Source organism: Oryza glaberrima, chromosome 4 (genome assembly GCF_000147395.1).
Source record: "Oryza glaberrima chromosome 4, OglaRS2, whole genome shotgun sequence".
Classification (NCBI taxonomy): domain Eukaryota; kingdom Viridiplantae; phylum Streptophyta; class Magnoliopsida; order Poales; family Poaceae; genus Oryza; species Oryza glaberrima.
Window position 1 is genome coordinate 18,776,406 of NC_068329.1, and position 16,837 is coordinate 18,793,242.

Sequence of the window (16,837 nt, forward strand, 5' to 3'; positions counted from 1 at the left end):
ATTAGCTAGAGCTACAAAAGACTGTTAGGAACAGCAAAGAATTAATGAACTTATGAACGGACTGTTGTCGCGAGCGTTGGTTAAATTGTCAGATAAAGGCAGTCGAGAAGGGTGTGATTGTGAATCATATACGTACGATTTCCCCGTACCTTCAGGGTTGCATCCTGCGTACCGTTTCTACTATACAGCTGCGCAGTCTGCGCAGACCCTTCCATTTTGTGAATAAGAAAAAGAACAAGTTAAGATGAGAGCCCTAGACGGGCGACAGCCACAGCTGCGGGTGCCCCAGCCAGCCAGCATCACGCCATTACGCACCCGCAAAGCACAGCCCAAATGAATCTTATATACACGGCCGGCCACCACACCGGGACCCCGGACCCCCCCACACTCTCCCCTCGTTTCCAAGGAGACGCCCCACACCACCACACATCCACACGCCCAACCAAGACGCCCGGTCGATCAGTCCCCACATGCAGCGTACTACGTACGTGCGTGACTAGTCGTCGTCGTCTCGTCGATGCCAAAGTTCACCCCCAACACTCGTCGACGCCCAAGTTCACCGCGCGGCGCGGGCGCGGGTACCAGCCAAGGGGCAGCGTCACAGGCTCACCTCTCACAGCAGGCTGATGCGACGGCGAAGCGCAGCGTGGCAACGTACCACCCACCCTCAACACCGTCCAAAAATGTAAATGCTTTCTCTAGTTTTTTTTTTTACGAAGATTAAAGTGAGATGTAAAATTAAACGAGAAATAATTATGATTAGTTGAGATGACTAAATAAATAAATTAAGAAATTAAACAATAAGAGATATTTGTTTAAGATAATTATCTGAGTAGCTAGTCATAAGTAGCCACTCACCCGTCCAAAAACATAAGGGCGGTCCAACCTCACAAGTAGAGTACTCAATTTATCAAATGGACGCTACTTTATGGTATGTATTAGCTCAATAACCAACTACTTCCTTTGTCATAAAATATAGTAATATACTCAATTAAACATCATCAAGTATTATAAATATTGATAAATTGGGTATAGATTTATAGTATTAGTATCTAATTGGTTATTTTTTCTATTAATGTTTATGGTCATTAGGATTTGAACTCTTATGAGCACCCACGACTCTACCACAGCACCAATTGTTCATTCTCGTGTCTAATCAAATATTTGGTTACTATATTCTAGAATGGGTAGAGTAACAATTAGACCAATCAGGAATGGTCCTTCAGTTCAATGACCGATATGATGGTTTATCTTGTTCCTTAACTGGTTTTAAAACTATCGTAAACCTTTATATATATTTTGAAACGTTGGGAATATATATATATATATATATATATATATATATATATATATATATATATATATGTTTGGGATGAAATTGGAAGTAATTATAATTTTCTTTTGACGGCGAGAATACGTACACAGGAGTAGTATGTCTGTTACATGGCCCAGCATGCATGCGCGCGTACAAAGTAGCTGTACTACGTTCTGTAGCTAGCTAGCTTGTGTTGTAAGCTTTCTAACGGCCGGCCGGCACAGTTGCGCAGTGACGCCTCTTCCTCGTCCTGTCGGTAGATCCGTGCACCGCAGATCTACCCACCCCTGCTTCCGCTTTGTCGCCACGCACGTACGTACGCTGTTATACTATCTACCGCCTTCGGTTGTGACTTGTGCCTGTGGTTCTTTGCATGGCATATGCCACTGTGCCATTGGCACGCGCGCACACGCTAGGCGATGGCGCACACCCACTGCCCCCATTATATAACAATTTTATATCGAATTCGACATATTTTAATTCTATGAATTTAGACAAAGATATATTTAGATTCGTGATAACATGATACGTCAATCTGATATTTTCTCCGTTTCACAATGTAAGTCATTCTAGCATTTTCCACATTAAACATCAATATGAATATAGAAAATATTATAATGACTTACATTATGAAACGGAGGGAGTACTTGATTGCTATATATTGAGCTGTAGGGAGTATTTGCTATTAGTACTAGCTGGCAGCATTTTTACCGTACGTAATTAGGACGACCTGTTGAGCAACTATTTTTACCGTACTTTGGAGCGTTTTCGAAGTAACCAGGGGTTTGTACCAGCACTCGAAGATAAAATAGTTTATTGTAGTGTTAAGTTATGCTTAAGTCTCACGGTACTTTAAAAAAGAATTTATATGAATTATACCTCTCGTTGCAGAGGAAGTCCTAAAAGCGAAACACCAAGGACGATTTATATATGTAAAAAAAACATAGGATGAATTTAAGTGCCATGCATGGGTATTTTATAAATTTTTTTTAATAAAATGTACCAGTATATTACGAAATTACCTGTAATATCTGATAGGTCTGATATTCTTTTTTAAAAAGATTTTGACCAATATGACATTGTATATGTGAATTGAGTGTAACTTGGTTTTCTCGTGGTAAAATTAACCTATCTACGGGGATTCGAGTATCCAAAAATCAACTTAGCACGGACACATATATTAGTAAAAAGATGTCTATGTTAAACTCATCAGTCTTAAGATATACCGGGATATACCGATTTATTCTATCTCGAACTTGTTTGTAGGAGTGGTGACAGCTAAACGCATATAATAAATTCATCAATCTCTCGAATGTGCATATAGGAATGGTGAACATGTCAACTTGTGTAATCATAAGGGTAAAAGAGTAAGTACTTGCGTCAGCGTTTTTACCGTGTTTCTTTAAAAAAAATACAGTTGAAAGCAAAACTAAATTTTAAAACACGACAGTTTGCATGAAAAACTAGCAAGAGTAAACACTACCGTACTTACTACTACTGTTTACTGTTAAGCTGTAGCCACCTAAAGAGCAAGCTAGGGCCACACCCACACTGACACACATATACAAGCCAGAGAGATTGATTAATATCCCTGTCGCAAAACAGCGTGGCATTTCACCAATTTTTCTACACGCAAACCGCAGTGTCTAACAGATGATGGACGACTTCACCTTCCCTACAACCGCAGCAGCAGCAGCAGCGGCGGCAGATACCGCCGCCGCCGCCGCCGCCGCAGCAGCAGAGCCCCTCCGCCTCCACCACCACCACCACCACCATCGCCGCCGCGGCCGCCTCCACTTCGCCGCCTCGCCGCTCTGGTTCCCTTCCTCCTGCCCCGTCGCCGCCGCGCCACCTGACGTGCCGGTGGCCGACGACGCCGACACCGCCGACGCCGCCGTGGCGAGCGCCGTCAAAGACGTCGACGTCGTCGTCTTCGTCCGAGACGCCATGGAAGGCAAAGAACAAGAACAAGAAGATGAAGAAGGAGGAGGAGGCGGTCAAGAAGAAGCGACGTCGGACGCCGGGCGGCGGGAGGAGGAGGAGGGGAAGAAAGAGGAGGAGGCGACAGCAACAGCAGCAGCAACAGGAGAGCTCTCGCGCCGCGACGGCGACGAGGACGGCGGCGACCATGGCGGCGGTGGCGCGGCGCGCGACAAGGAGGAGAAGATGGACCAGCTGTGGGAGAACTTCAATGAGGAGCTCCACCAGGCGCTGCACCAGCGGGTGGGCTCGTGCCCCCGCGCGGACGCGCGGGCGGCGGCGGCGGCCGGGATGGAGCTGTCGCCGGAGACGTCGGACGCAGAGTCGGAGCCGGCGGCGGCGGCGGCGCTGCGCGGGCACATCGGGTGCGCGCCGATGCTGCGGCCGTCGTCGAGGGCCGGCGCCGGCGGCTACCGCCGGACGGCCACCAGCTGGGTGCTGCTCATGAAGATCTTCAGGAGGCTCTTCGTCATCGAGAAGACCATCTCGTCGTCGTCGGCGGCGGCGGCGTCGGCGTCCGGCCGCCATGGGAGTGCGCGCCGGTGATGCCGCCATCATTAATTCACGATCAGCGCGCGGCATCCGTACTGCTCTTTGCACGATTAATCGCCTGCAATTAATTAAGAAGCATCGCTAGCTTCTGATGATGCTAATTAAACTGCAGTTAAGTAAATTATAGGCACACGTACGTACGAATTGCTCCTGCATGCTGATAACGCCATGTAGCTAGATAGGGTTTGTTCAGCAGATACAAGGGACTGAGGGAGCTAGTTAAGCATCACTTGAATTTTGAATTCTTCAGTTTTTTTTTACAGTAATTTATTTGAATTACAACATTTTTTCTTTCTTTCTTCCTGTGCTCTCGAATTATACCATGATTTCAGGTAGGCTGAAGGGCACTGCTACATTATGCATACTGATTTTATTTAGGCCTGTTTGGGGAATTAGCGAGATTCCAGGAAATAATCGGTATCCATCCGGTGATAATCTGGAACCCAACGTGGCACGTTTAGATTAGTTATATTATAAAATATTTCATCCAATTCCACATTGTTATATTAGGGCATCCACGATGTGGTGTAAAAGTAGTCCATAAACAATAGAATATTCTATTTAGCCACCTATTACCATTGTGCAACTAGTCCATATAGAAAAAATAGCAAAAGATACTCATATGCATATGGACTACCCATATGGAATAAATTATATTATCTATCTCTACTCCTCTCTCTTCTCCTAATGATACCTTGTATCTATACATTGTGGACATTGCTATAGGGATAAACTATTTATGTGGGTCCCATCTATATGGATCACTTTGCCATATACATTGGTGATGCCCTTATGGGATGTAAGGAGTAGTTCGGAGCTGTTCAGATTGGAATCAAAATAAACCTTATTAAATTTTGGCAAGTTAGACAGTATTATCAAAATTTTGGGTGGATTTCTTAAAGTCTAGCAACAAACTAAATATATGTACTTTTTTTAATAACTTTATCAAAAAAAAAATGGTAAGGTTGAAAATGACATCAATCTGAACGGCCCATTCATTTCGAGAATTTTGGCATTTTGTAGCTATTGAGGCTCGGAATCTCCCCAAACCTGACTTAAAAGCATCGCTTCCTTCTCATGCAAATGGTAGGGTGAATTGCAACTAATTCTAGCTTGGTATACTAGCTGTCATCTTAATCGAACATTAACATGGAACTGAATATGGAATTCATTTTCCAGGTCTTCTTCAATGCTAGCTAGTAGTAATAGATCATTTAATTATCACATAATTTGCGTTAACATAATCAGAAGAGATCAAGACCTACCCAGATTCCTTTTATCTCTATTGGTCACGAGATGCTGTCATGATTTGTGACAATATCATCTTTGGATCTGGACAAGGAAAGGTGTACGGCCTTTTAGAGGTCACTTTTTTTGTGGGGGAAGAAAAAGCTTCCGTACTGTGCTCAGTAGGAGAAATGGAGGATGCGTGTTTAATTTAGGTTTCTCATATAGGGACAGGGGATTAATTCGGGGCACTAAAGGCCAAAAGAGATCAAGGACAGGGACATCCAACCTCCAACCTGATTAGAGCAGTAATGAATCTCTGCTCCTAAGCTATAGAAGCTCCTGAAGACAGGTGAGCACCGAGTTGAGTAAAAATGGGAGAAAGCATTTGATTGTACCAGTTCAGAGTAGATTCAGTTGCAGTGCTGCATCAAACAAAATGACAGCATATTGTTAAACCAACTGGTGTAACTGGAGTTTAAGGTTTGTGATTTCTGGACTACACCCTCTGTCCCAAAATATAGCAATTCTTGGCTACGAATCTGGACATAGGTTATGTCCAGGTTTGTAAGCAGGAATTGGTTTATTTTAAGATGAAGTATCTTTCAAGAAAGGTAAACCAGCAAGTTAAATTAGAGCTGAAGTGACGGGCAACTTGAAAATCTCACAATGAAGGATCTGAGGTACAATTGCCAGTTCAATTAGCACTGGGAGGAACAGAACAGTTGTTGTACAATCTAGAAACCTAACCTAAATGAATCTCCCAATTGATGTCAACCAACAGCTAGAGGCTAGAGCAGACAACCCACAAGAAATTATTTGAAACACAGAAACAAGAATGATTGCAGCTGGCCCTACATTCACCTACTATCTCAGAGCAATGTAGTGCATCCAGATTATATATGCAGTGGATACCATTGTCACCAAACAAATAATACAACAATGATCATATGAACAGAGGGAATCACCCTAGCTGAGGGAAGACTACAGTTATGTAATCGAAGATATTGACACAAATGCAATCTGATTTGAGTACTTAACTACTCTTATTTTCCAGTTGCGTAATTTCTGAGGTCCTGTTTGTATAACTGAAGAGTTGGGTATGAATTTAGGAGGATTTACCCCCATTTTCTGTGAAATCCCTTCATTCCCAATAGGAATTGACCTAAGCAATATAAATAACAGAACCGCCATCAATCTATGCGTTTGAGATGGACACGATCCTATTTTAGAACAATATACAGCACTGACAGCGTATGACAAGGTCTAGATAGTAAAGAGTTTGACATGATCATTTTGGTATCTAGGAAAACCTCATAGTTTGCTAGATACAGCGAGGTACTTGGTATGGCGGGCCTGCGCTATCAATTTGCCTGTCATTTTCTTCCTGAAATCAACAGAGACAACACCGACTGATTTTCCAGCGCGCAACAGCTTTCCCTCAACCTCTATTTCTTCCTGGAAAATTACCAAAGTAAAAGCAGTTAATGGAAATGTCAAACAACTTCTTGAGTCAACACAGTAGTGGAAAGCGAAGATAATTGGAAAATTAAAAACGCCTTGTCATAAGAATCAGAAGAAATTAACCAAATCTACATTTTTTTTCATCCAATTTCGAGCCAATTAACAAGCTATATATATTTTTTAACAAAATAATGGACAGGTAGAAACAATTGGTGTGGTTACCTCTTATATTCGACCAGGCATTTTGCCAGCAACACTGCTAGTCAAATTCTAATATCCTGTACTGGTACCAGGAACGATGTTTTAGCCAGCAAGTTTTGATCTCAACTTATCCTTGAGTGCCAACAAAGGAAAAAGGAAATCACAAAAGGAATGCAGGCGCATTCACTTCTAGTCCTGAACCACCCCTTTTGCCTAGAGACTACACACCTATTGTCCTACAGTAGAAAAGTGACCTAAAGGTGAAAGGTAAGAAGTAATGACCCTTTTTTTTAATCTAAACAATTGGGCTGTCATCCTCCATGTTCACCAACGTTAACCCATTAGAATACTACCTTCCACCTTTCTAGACAAATACAAATATGAAATTGCAAAAAACTTTAGGGAGTTTTTTTTTAATCTGCTGAATATTTACTTATTCCAAAGAAGAAATAGCACGCTTGCACATTATCTCATGTCCCAAGACAGTCCTAGAATTTATTGTGCCCGTTTATGGAAGATATTGAAGCACACATGTGCATATGCACTATTCTTGAGCACATAAGGCTCAAGGTCATTACTCTTCACAACACTATTTCCATCAACTTATATACTTCCACATACAACAATAGTTAAGCATATCAAACAGTGAAAAATGGACACGTAGGTGGAGGAAATGAAGAGATTAGAAGTACACTGTTTAGATATGCTATCAGAATACCAAAGCACCGTCACTCAATGATTAATATGAAAATAATGCAGGAAAAATGCATTCAAATCCATTACAAGAAGTATTACAAGTCCAAGAGACATCCAACATCCAAGATGGGCAAATCACTAAGAAAACTGCATTCAAATCACCATAAGAGAACCACAAATCACAAAAATGTGTCCTAACTAATAACTAGATCAAAGACACTGACTTTAGATTGATATGACCACACTTACGGAAAATAACTCCAACATGATGATCACCAATGGCACAATTGGAGCCTCTATTTATTATGAATATGTTTAATCTCTCATGAGGAAGTACTGATAATACTCTGATGAATGCTGTGCCACACCCTAACAACAGCAAAGTACTTGCGCTATAAAAAGCTGTATGCACCCTAAAAAAATCCATGAGCCCACACACAAAATATCTGATTTAGGCAGAATCTTAATTTATGTCATGGAGCCAGAAAACTAGGAGAATTCAACAACTTCCATCAAGTTCAAAGTAATTGTTACCCTGGTTCACCCCTAGTTCCTGCTTTGAGCAATTCTTACAAAGGAAAACCAACTACTACTACATATTCTCTCCCTCTCTCTCTCTCTCTTTGGGGTACTCAGTGGCAGATTCAGCTAAGACGCAAAGCTGTCCTTAACAACTGCTGTAGCACTCGTACCAACCATCCACGACAACAACCTCATGCCCTCATTTGGCATTCACCTGCAAAGCATCCCAGCATCGTGACAGAACCTGATCAAGGATCACTAATACAAACAACAAGAACGGTAGACACCTGCAATAGTTTTAACCAACCGCAATGGTATTATTGTTGGGTACCACTCCCCCTTCCTTGCCAAACGTGACTGCCAAACACGAGCCCACTCGGAGAAAAGCCTCGCAACTACTTGCCTAATCTCATTGTTTCAGGCTCCCAGCAATTCGGCGAGGCCTAATTTGACAAATAAGCACCAAATGCACAAAATTTCAACAGAACCGCAGCATCGACGGCACAATTTGTTTTCACCTACTTAGCCCCAAATTAGTTGATTGCACATTTACACAGACAAACAGGATCAAAAATTTGTACTAACTGGCAATTGGGAAGAGAATCCTTGGTCTCACCCCGATGCTGGCCACGTCGACGTAGGAGAGGTTGAGCTCGAGCGAGACACCGCTCGTCCCGATCCCGCTGGAGAGGAACACGCCCGACCCGAGCTGGTCGGCGAGCGTCGCCGTGACGCCGCTGAGGAGGTACCCCGCCGGGCTCTGCCAAAAAACCACCACGCGCGTCCGCGCCGTCACCATCTCAGACCCACCGAAGCTTATTAGGGTTTGGGAGGGAGTGGGAGAGGGGGGGGGGGGGCTGCGGGCGCTTACGGCGATGCGCGGGGTGACGACGAAGGAGCAGAGGAGGCGGCCGTGCTCGGCCGCGTCGATGCGGACGCCGGTGAGGGCGAAGGCGTCGTAGCGCAGGCTCGCGGAGGCGGGGCCGACGACCTCCTTGGACAAGGCGGTGGGCTCGAGGCTCCTCCGCACCGCTTCCGGGTCCATCTCTACGGCGGCGGCGGCGGCGATCCGGCCGGCCGGCGACGAGGTCGCGCGCCCGGATCCGACAAGGGGACACGGGTTGGGTTGGTAACTCCACTAGCTAACCGCCACGCGACTTCCCCAAACGATGGGAGGCTTGCTTCTGTGGAGGGTGTTCCATTTACCCGTTTCGAGAGTTTTACCGCCGGTTTACCGCACCCGAAGGTAAGCCTATTTAGGCATTGTTCGGTTACGCTTGGATTCAATTCGGGCCGGGAATAAGTCGGGAATAAGTATAGTAAAAAATTTATGATAGATACAATAAGAAACCGGAATTTATTTCGGGCCGAGAATCAATTTACTCATGATAGGGGCAATAAGAGACCGGGAATCAATCCATCTCTATCTAGAAGTGGAATAGAATAACCCGGTTAAAGGGTAATGATCATACGTCTGTAATGCATTGTATGTCATTGATTCTTTCCCAATAAATGAAAACTTTTTCTGTAAATACTGCGTATTTGATTCCATTATCATATGATAATACTATATTTGTATTTATTTATTGTATTATACCTTTATATCTTCTAAATATATAGAATAGAGGAATCCCGATTTGTCAAGTCTCATGATCGTATCAAAATCTATTTAAACTCGGCTCAATCTTTTTTCAGATTGAGCCGAGTTTAATTGCAATCAATTAGAAGAAAAAAGAAGAATTACTGCATTTTCGTAACTGATTTTTGATCTTTCTATTTCTCTTCTTTCTCTTATTGCCCCTATCATGAGTAAATTGGTTTCCAGCCCAGAATAAATCTCGGTCTCTTATTGTATCTATCATAAATTTTTTACTATACTTGTCATTCCCGGCCCGGATTGAATCGAAGCGTAACCGAACAAGGCCTTACAACGCAACCGAGAAAAAACCAAATACCCACTTCGTTTTATATTATTAATCATTTTAACTTCTTTTCTAATTAAACTTCTTTTGAATTTATTAAATCAATAGAAAAATTTAATAACATCTATGACAATGAATTAGTTTCAGTAAAACTAATATTTAATATAGTTTAATAGTAATATGTTTGTTTTGGGTTAGAAATGTTGCTATTATTTTCTATAAATTTAGTTAAATTTTAAAAAGTTTGATAAAAAAAATCAAAACGACTAATAATATGGAACAGAGGGACCGAGGGAGTATTGACAATTTACTAATTCGGTCCCAAAATATAGTAATGTAAAGTAAGTGCAATTATATCCATTCTAGTGCTACAAATATTTCTAGGACTACAAATCGGAACTGATTTGTACTACATAGATTGATGGTCCAAATTTCTAATCTCATCCTATATTGCTATATTTTGAGATGGGGCCATGGAGGTAGTAAAATTTTAAATTTTTGTTTAACTTTTTTTAAAGCTTAGGGGTTACTTGCTGGGTCCATATTTCCGATTGAGCACGGGATCCTGACCCATGACGGTATGACAACTTTCACCAAATCTTAAATTTCGATCTAAATTACTGTTTTAAACTTGAATTCCCCAAAAACATTCAAAATCTTACTCGGAATATGTTTTCAGTACCCGGAATGGTGTTTGTGAGGCGGACAGGTGGGACCGGCGGGCCACGAATGAGCTGACAAGTAGGTCCAGCCAGGCACTATTCCTGATCCAATGGCTTTGTGTGAGACTGAAGCTACATTTGAACTGCTTTTCAGTACAGATCAGATCGGCCTTAATTTCCTTTCCCTTCAAGTCATAGCAATGCCGGAAATGTTTCTAATGAAACGAACGCCCAGATGTTCAACGGAACAAAAGACGAACTGTATTGAATTATTCAATGCAATTAAGTTTAGACAGCAGATTTCCAACAAACTGACTAGTATAGTTCACAAATTTCGAACAAAATGGCTAGTGTTCCTGTAAGAGAATGGTGACAAGACTGACCAAACTCAAACTTGGTTGGGTCACGGGTCATATTTAACCCACTCTGAATTTCTATCCATCTTGCTGAACAACTGCACTGCATACTCATTTTCAGTAGTCTCTGTTGTATGCAGTGTAGAGACCATCAGTGTCCTGCACAACACAGGTGCCTCTGAGCATTAAATTTTGCAAAGCAAGATACAGGGCAAAATACATGGAATGCTGGAAAAGAAATTAAAGATGCATACAGCACCTTGATCAGAGTTCATCTTTAACAGGCTCTGATGATGATGTTACCTCCTCTTCCACAGCATCAATCTGGGTTTTCTCGTCCACTGCAGCAGCTGCACCAGCTTTCGGTCCCCTGTTCTCGTTGATAAAACTGATGATCTCCTCAGCTGTCCTTGCACCGTCGTACGACAAAAGGTTCCCACTTGATGAATAGAAGTAGATAGTTGGATATCCCTCAACCGTGAAGTCTGTTGGTATATCGTTCGCAGTTCCATCCTGCAAAACCGTAGGCATTGATTTCCATAACACAAAAGGTATGAATAAACGATCCGCAACAACAGCGAGGAATATAAAGTCATCAACTCAAGACGAAGTACCATCTTTGCTATCACTATATCTTGGTCATCTTGCAATGACACTGCAATTTCCTCCAGGATCGGGGCAAACTTGCGGCAATGGCCACACCAAGGTGCATAGAACTCAAGCAAAACTGCAACGAAATTGATGTCATGCAGTGGTGAAACAAACAATCAAATAGAACATACCAAAATATCGAATGGAACTACTCAGAAAATGATACTGCTCGCAACCATTGAAATGAAAACATACCATTTTTGCCAGAGTTGAAAACAATGTCATCTATATTGTCGGCCACAACAACCTTAACAGGTTGGTCATTCACCTTAGGGATAGGCTCTGACTTAACGTATGGTGTCAAGTTGCCATACTACATGGACCAAAATCAGAATAGAAACTAACATACGTTAGAAATGAGTGGGCATGAAGTACCCTGAAATAAAATAAGTAATTGATCAACACAGTAAAGTAGAGTAAGCCTCAACTATGTACTGCTTCAGCCAGGGTATGATCTGATCAGGATCCATTGTTGGATTGAGATATTTTCCAGTAGATGCTATCACGAAAAGGAGGGGCACATCACTTTCTCTGAGCCCAAAGTACTGAAAGGGTGGATGTGGAAGCTCATAAGTGGAAGTTCTAAGTTCTAAGAATCCTTCACAAGGAAGTGCTGAGTGGTACAAACAATAACCTGGAAGACACGATCAGCGTCTGCAACATCACCAATTAAAAAACTTATGTTATTACCACTGAATTTCCTGGCCGCTTCATGAATCTGGCTCTTGAAGGACTCGATTCTGTCATCACCGAAGCTCACGAAAAGCATTGCCTGTCCAATTGTGTTTGAAAGAAAGTAGATCATTGCAGTTATGCAAGAAGAATGGTATACCGATGTATCTAGAGGTATACTAGAGGCGTTATACATGCTAGCCATAATGCTGATGCAGGTAAAGAAAATTGAATAATATAACTGAAATGTTCATCGTTCCATATAGCATATATACAGATTAGTTTTAAGAATTAGCATGTGTAGTTGACAATGTATTTTGATGAAACAAACAGAATGTAACAGCTGTTGTGTTTACTCACTTTAGCACTAGGAGTGCTATAGTATCTTTCAAGAAACTTATGGTTGGTTGGATCAGCATCATAGGTAACAACCATTGGGAAACCAGATACCTCGATAAACTTCTCAAGTGCGTCCTTACCAAAATCCTAATAAAGATGCAGGGTAGAGTGTTATACAGGTTGCTGCACATGCAAGAATTGATCAGCATTCAACTAGTCAGATGAATATACCTCCGAATCAACAAACAGCTCATCAAACGGCTTAAAGAGACGGACAATGGGGCCTTTGACACTCTGATCACCACGTGGCAAAATGCTTGCATCAGACGTGTGGAAAAAATCATAATCTGCTCGCATTTTCTCTGCCACAACCATGAAATTTTCATATTCCATACCAGCAAACTCAGGGAAAACTCCCACCTACAACACAAATTTCAGACACATGCATCACATCCATCAATCTCCCGTAATCCCATTGTTCTGAAGAACACGTAAGCAAACTGAGTAATAATGTGCAAACTTTTTTTGCGAATACAATGGGCAAACTTACAAGGATCACCCCCTTGTCGACGACGGAATGGGCCGCCTCTTCTGCTGATTCAAGCTTGAGGGATGCTGGGCCGACCTGCCTCTTAAGGTACTCCACGATGCCATCGGCCTCCCTTGGGCCACCGTAGCCACGCACGTCGCTCCCCCCATTCTTCATGATCTTTATTGTTGGGTATGAATACACCCCATACTTATCCTTCAGCTCTTTGTTCCTCTCGTCGTATGCGTCCACCTTCGCGAGTACCACTGGCAGCTCGTTCTTCCTCAGAACGGAGGCTGCCTTTTCGTACTACATTGCATCATATCAATATATCACATAAATAGCACAAACTACATTCACCTTGATGTTGAAACGTCCATGGTGCTGACTGCTGAAAGTATCAAAGTAGTCGGTTACCTCTGGGGCGAGTTGCTTGCAGTGACCACACCTGTGAGCACGTAGTTACCAGTTAGCCACTGTTCGGCGAATGAGTGTGATGCTGTGATACTGTACTAGCTGCTCAGAGAAGTGAGTGAACTGTACCATGGGGCATAGAACTTGACGACAATGAACGGGTGCTTGGCCACCACCTCCGAGAAGTTGCCCGCATCCAGCGTTAGGACCGCCTCCTTCAGCTCCTCGGTGGCATCCACACCAACCGCGGTAGGGCTGGAGGATATCAGAATGGCAAGGGCAAAAGACAGCACCAGGTTGACAGCCATTGCTTAATCTGTAACTAACAAGTTTCCCAGGATCTCCACTAGGAAGAGGAGGCCAACTTTATCAAGCTAATATAACCATATAGATCAGGGGAGTTGAGTGATGATGCACTAGCAGAGATCTCGAGGAAGTCAATGGGAGCTTCTTTGCTAATTTCTAGCTTTTCTTTGACTCCATGTTCCTGACCTTTGCTTATAGAAGACACTAATTAAGTATCTTTTCCATCATCTTTCTTATTTTTCAGGTAGTAAACATCATCTGCAAACATGTACTATTGCTTACTGTATAACCAACAATAGCTGAAAGCAGATGACTTTCTGTACAGAAATTTCAGTACCAGAATTTGGCTATCAGATTGCATGGTATATATTGCTTTGTCTGCAAGTAGCATTTCACCTTTATATAGTGAGTTCAAGGAAGCAACTCATATCCATCATGGCATTCCCATTTTCAAGTTCCCAATACTTGTCAGAAGAATTTCAGTTTTAGAATCATAGTCTGGATCATACATGTCTGTCATGCTTTCACCCAAGCAAACTGTGGCACCCAATAACATTGACAATAGATATTCTCTGCTTGCAGATTTCCCCTCTCTGAATTCTACATGTTCCATGATTTTAAATTGCAAAATGTACTACATTCGAACTCTAGCCACATGCTTCAGAGGAGAAATTCATCAGGTCATCTGCAATTTCAGCATCTATACTCATCCTGCTCATCTGCATCTGAATGATTCTCAAGGTATCATGTATCTCATTCCTGCATGGATGGATATTATCTCTCGCGAGAAACACATTTACTTTCCTGCCTATCTCAATCCAACTACAGCCAGGTTGCTTGCTAACGCCTCTGTGCTTCATGGATCTCCTCACTCTAAAAACATCTGCCCATTTCCCAAGCTCAGCGTACATATTTGAGAGAAGAACATAGGGTCCAGAGTTATCAGGATCAAGCTCAAATAATTTCCCGGCTGCCCATTCCCCCATGTCAATGTTCTTATGCAGCCTGCAAGCACCTAATAGAGAAGCCCAGAGCACAGCATCAGGTTCCATTGGCATGTTCTCTATGAGCTCCTCAACTTCTTTCAGATGACCGGCACGACCAAGCAAATCAATCATGCAAGTGTAGTGATCTCGGGTTGGAATTATCCCATGATCCTCAGTCATGGACTGAAAGTATCTCCGACCCTCCTTGACCAATCCAGAATGGCCACAGGCAGATAAAACCCCAATCATGGTGACAGAATCTGGGCGTTCGTTGCTGCAAAGCATTCTCTCAAAAAGAAGAAGCGCATCTTTTGCACGGCCATTCTGTGCGTAACCAACAATCATTGCATTCCATGATACATTATCTCTGGCTGCCATCCTCTCGAACACCTTCGCACCATCACTGATGGACCCTGTCTTCAGGTACATGTCCACAAGGGAGTTCCCAACAAAGACATCAGATTCTGGTCCAGAGTCAAAGCGGAAGCCTTCTTTCAGGACATGTACATGAGCTTGCTGACCAAGCTGAAGGTTAGCAAGATTGGCACACGCATTCAGAACATTTCCATACGTGTAATGTGTTGGCCAAACTGACTCTCTTTTCAGCCTGACAAAGAGCCTAAGCGCTTCTTCTTCCTCACTATTATGTGCATATGTTGCAATGAGCACATTCCAAGCAACGACATTCTTCTCCACCATCTGCAAGAACACGGCCTGAGCATCTCCCACATTTGCAGACTTTGCATACCCAGTTATCATTGACGTTTCTGAGACAACACTCCTGATAGCCATGCGATCAAATACACACTTCGCCTCCCAAGTCCTCCCACACTTGGCATACATGTCCACGAGAGCATTGTTCAACACCATGTCCTCCCTAAACCTATCAGACTTCACCATGCGGGTATGGACCTGGCGGCCTTCTCTACCCGCAGCAAGGCCTGCACATGCGCTCATGACGCTTGCAAGTGTCACCTCATCAGGCACAAAACCATCTTTCATCATCCTGACGAAGAGCGCGAGGGCCTCATCGACAGGGCCATTCTGCTCATAGCAAGTGATCAGGCTGTTCCAGGAAACAATATTCCGCTCCGGCATTGCATCGAACACCTTCTGTGCCTCCTCCGGCCGCTCACACTTCGCGTACATGTCCACAAGCGCGGTACCGATGTACACATCGCTCCCGTGAGACGACTTGGTGACAAGGGCGTGCACCTGCTCCCCGGTCCTCGAAGCCTTCTCCGAGGCGCAGGCGCTCAGCGCGCTGGCGAAGGAGTAGGCGTTGAGCACGAAGTCGTCGGCGTGCATGGCGGCCAGGAAGCGGAGCGCGTCGCCGCCGCGGCCGTGCTGCGCGAGCGCCGCGACGACCGCGTTGTAGGAGCACTGGTCGGGGTCCGGGATGGCGCCGAAGAGCGCGAGGGCGTCGTCGGCGCGGCCCAGGCGCGCGCACGCGGAGAGGAGCGCGTTGTAGGAGAAGGTGTTGCGGTGGGGCATCCCGTCGAACACCCTGCGGGCGTCGCGGAGGGAGCCCAGCCGCGCGTACGCGGAGAGGAGGGTGTTGAGGAGGAAGGTCTCGCCGGCGAAGGGGGACCTGAGGGCGCGCGCGTGCGCGGCGCGGGCGGCGCGGAGGCCGGGAGCCGAGCGGAGGAGGTCGGCGAGCGGCGCGGACGCGCGGAGGTGGGAGACGAGGTGGATGCCGGTGTGATGCGGACGCGCCATGCCAGGAGAAGGCGCTGGGGCGCTGGGCGCGTATCTTGATATATTCCGTTTACTTTTTTAAACATGTTTTACCGTTCGTCTTGTTCAAAAACTTTTGTGAAATATTTAAAATTATATGTATACATTAAAGTATATTTAACCATGAATCATATGATAGGAAAAGAATTAATAAGCGAAGCACTGCAGTTTAAGCTACCGTTTCAGTTTAAAATTTGATTCAAATTTCAAGCGTATCAGTTCATTCAAATTTCAAGCCTATCAGTTCACATTTCACGGTTCAGATAGGAGCTCAGATTTCTTAAGGTTTCAGCCTATCCTCTTTTC

The 16,837-nt window shown here is 43.8% G+C and overlaps 4 protein-coding genes across 5 annotated transcripts; 1 reads left to right on the top strand and 3 right to left on the bottom strand.

Moving 5' to 3' along the window:
* Nucleotides 1-2,919: 2,919 nt before the first annotated feature.
* Nucleotides 2,920-4,076, top strand: LOC127772167 (uncharacterized). Its single transcript, XM_052298160.1, has one exon. It carries the CDS (start codon nucleotides 2,969-2,971, stop codon nucleotides 3,839-3,841), a length of 873 nt encoding a protein of 290 aa, XP_052154120.1. The 5' UTR covers nucleotides 2,920-2,968; the 3' UTR covers nucleotides 3,842-4,076.
* Nucleotides 4,077-6,064: 1,988 nt separating this feature from the next.
* Nucleotides 6,065-9,145, bottom strand: LOC127772170 (uncharacterized). The gene is made up of 3 exons (XM_052298164.1): nucleotides 8,829-9,145; nucleotides 8,574-8,717; nucleotides 6,065-6,532 (listed from the first exon to the last, which is right to left on the bottom strand). Exons 1-3 carry the CDS (start codon nucleotides 9,000-9,002, stop codon nucleotides 6,389-6,391), a joined length of 462 nt encoding a protein of 153 aa, XP_052154124.1. The 5' UTR covers nucleotides 9,003-9,145; the 3' UTR covers nucleotides 6,065-6,388.
* A 1,671-nt stretch (nucleotides 9,146-10,816) lies between these two features.
* LOC127772162 (protein disulfide isomerase-like 1-2) lies at nucleotides 10,817-13,819 on the bottom strand. 2 transcript variants are annotated; one of them, XM_052298156.1, is made up of 11 exons: nucleotides 13,632-13,819; nucleotides 13,506-13,536; nucleotides 13,110-13,397; nucleotides 12,791-12,979; nucleotides 12,581-12,706; nucleotides 12,183-12,320; nucleotides 11,977-12,093; nucleotides 11,744-11,861; nucleotides 11,512-11,624; nucleotides 11,157-11,410; nucleotides 10,817-11,075 (listed from the first exon to the last, which is right to left on the bottom strand). In XM_052298156.1, the coding sequence occupies exons 1-10, from the start codon at nucleotides 13,808-13,810 to the stop codon at nucleotides 11,162-11,164; spliced, it is 1,548 nt and encodes a 515-aa protein (XP_052154116.1). In that variant the 5' UTR covers nucleotides 13,811-13,819; the 3' UTR covers nucleotides 10,817-11,075; nucleotides 11,157-11,161. The 2 variants fall into 2 exon arrangements, with proteins under 2 accessions (XP_052154116.1, XP_052154115.1); XM_052298155.1 differs by having other exon boundaries at nucleotides 10,818-11,056.
* Nucleotides 13,820-14,455: 636 nt separating this feature from the next.
* On the bottom strand, nucleotides 14,456-16,638 carry LOC127772159 (pentatricopeptide repeat-containing protein At2g13600-like). Its single transcript, XM_052298151.1, is given in 2 exon segments — nucleotides 14,456-16,533; nucleotides 16,536-16,638. Coding segments are annotated over 2 exon segments (2,181 nt in total).
* Nucleotides 16,639-16,837: the final 199 nt, after the last annotated feature.

Coding starts and splice junctions, on each gene's coding strand:
- LOC127772162 (XM_052298156.1), bottom strand. CDS start 13,810: ATGGCTGTCAACCTGGTGCTGTCTTTTGCCCTTGCCATTCTGATATCC. Junction 13,398..13,505: donor GCAAGCAACTCGCCCCAGAG/GTAACCGACTAC, acceptor GATGCAATGTAG/TACGAAAAGGCAGCCTCCGT. Junction 12,707..12,790: donor AGCTGTTTGTTGATTCGGAG/GTATATTCATCT, acceptor CATCTTTATTAG/GATTTTGGTAAGGACGCACT.
- LOC127772167 (XM_052298160.1), top strand. CDS start 2,969: ATGATGGACGACTTCACCTTCCCTACAACCGCAGCAGCAGCAGCAGCG.
- LOC127772170 (XM_052298164.1), bottom strand. CDS start 9,002: ATGGACCCGGAAGCGGTGCGGAGGAGCCTCGAGCCCACCGCCTTGTCC. Junction 8,718..8,828: donor TCGTCACCCCGCGCATCGCC/GTAAGCGCCCGC, acceptor GTTTTTTGGCAG/AGCCCGGCGGGGTACCTCCT. Junction 6,533..8,573: donor TCGACGTGGCCAGCATCGGG/GTGAGACCAAGG, acceptor GTAATTTTCCAG/GAAGAAATAGAGGTTGAGGG.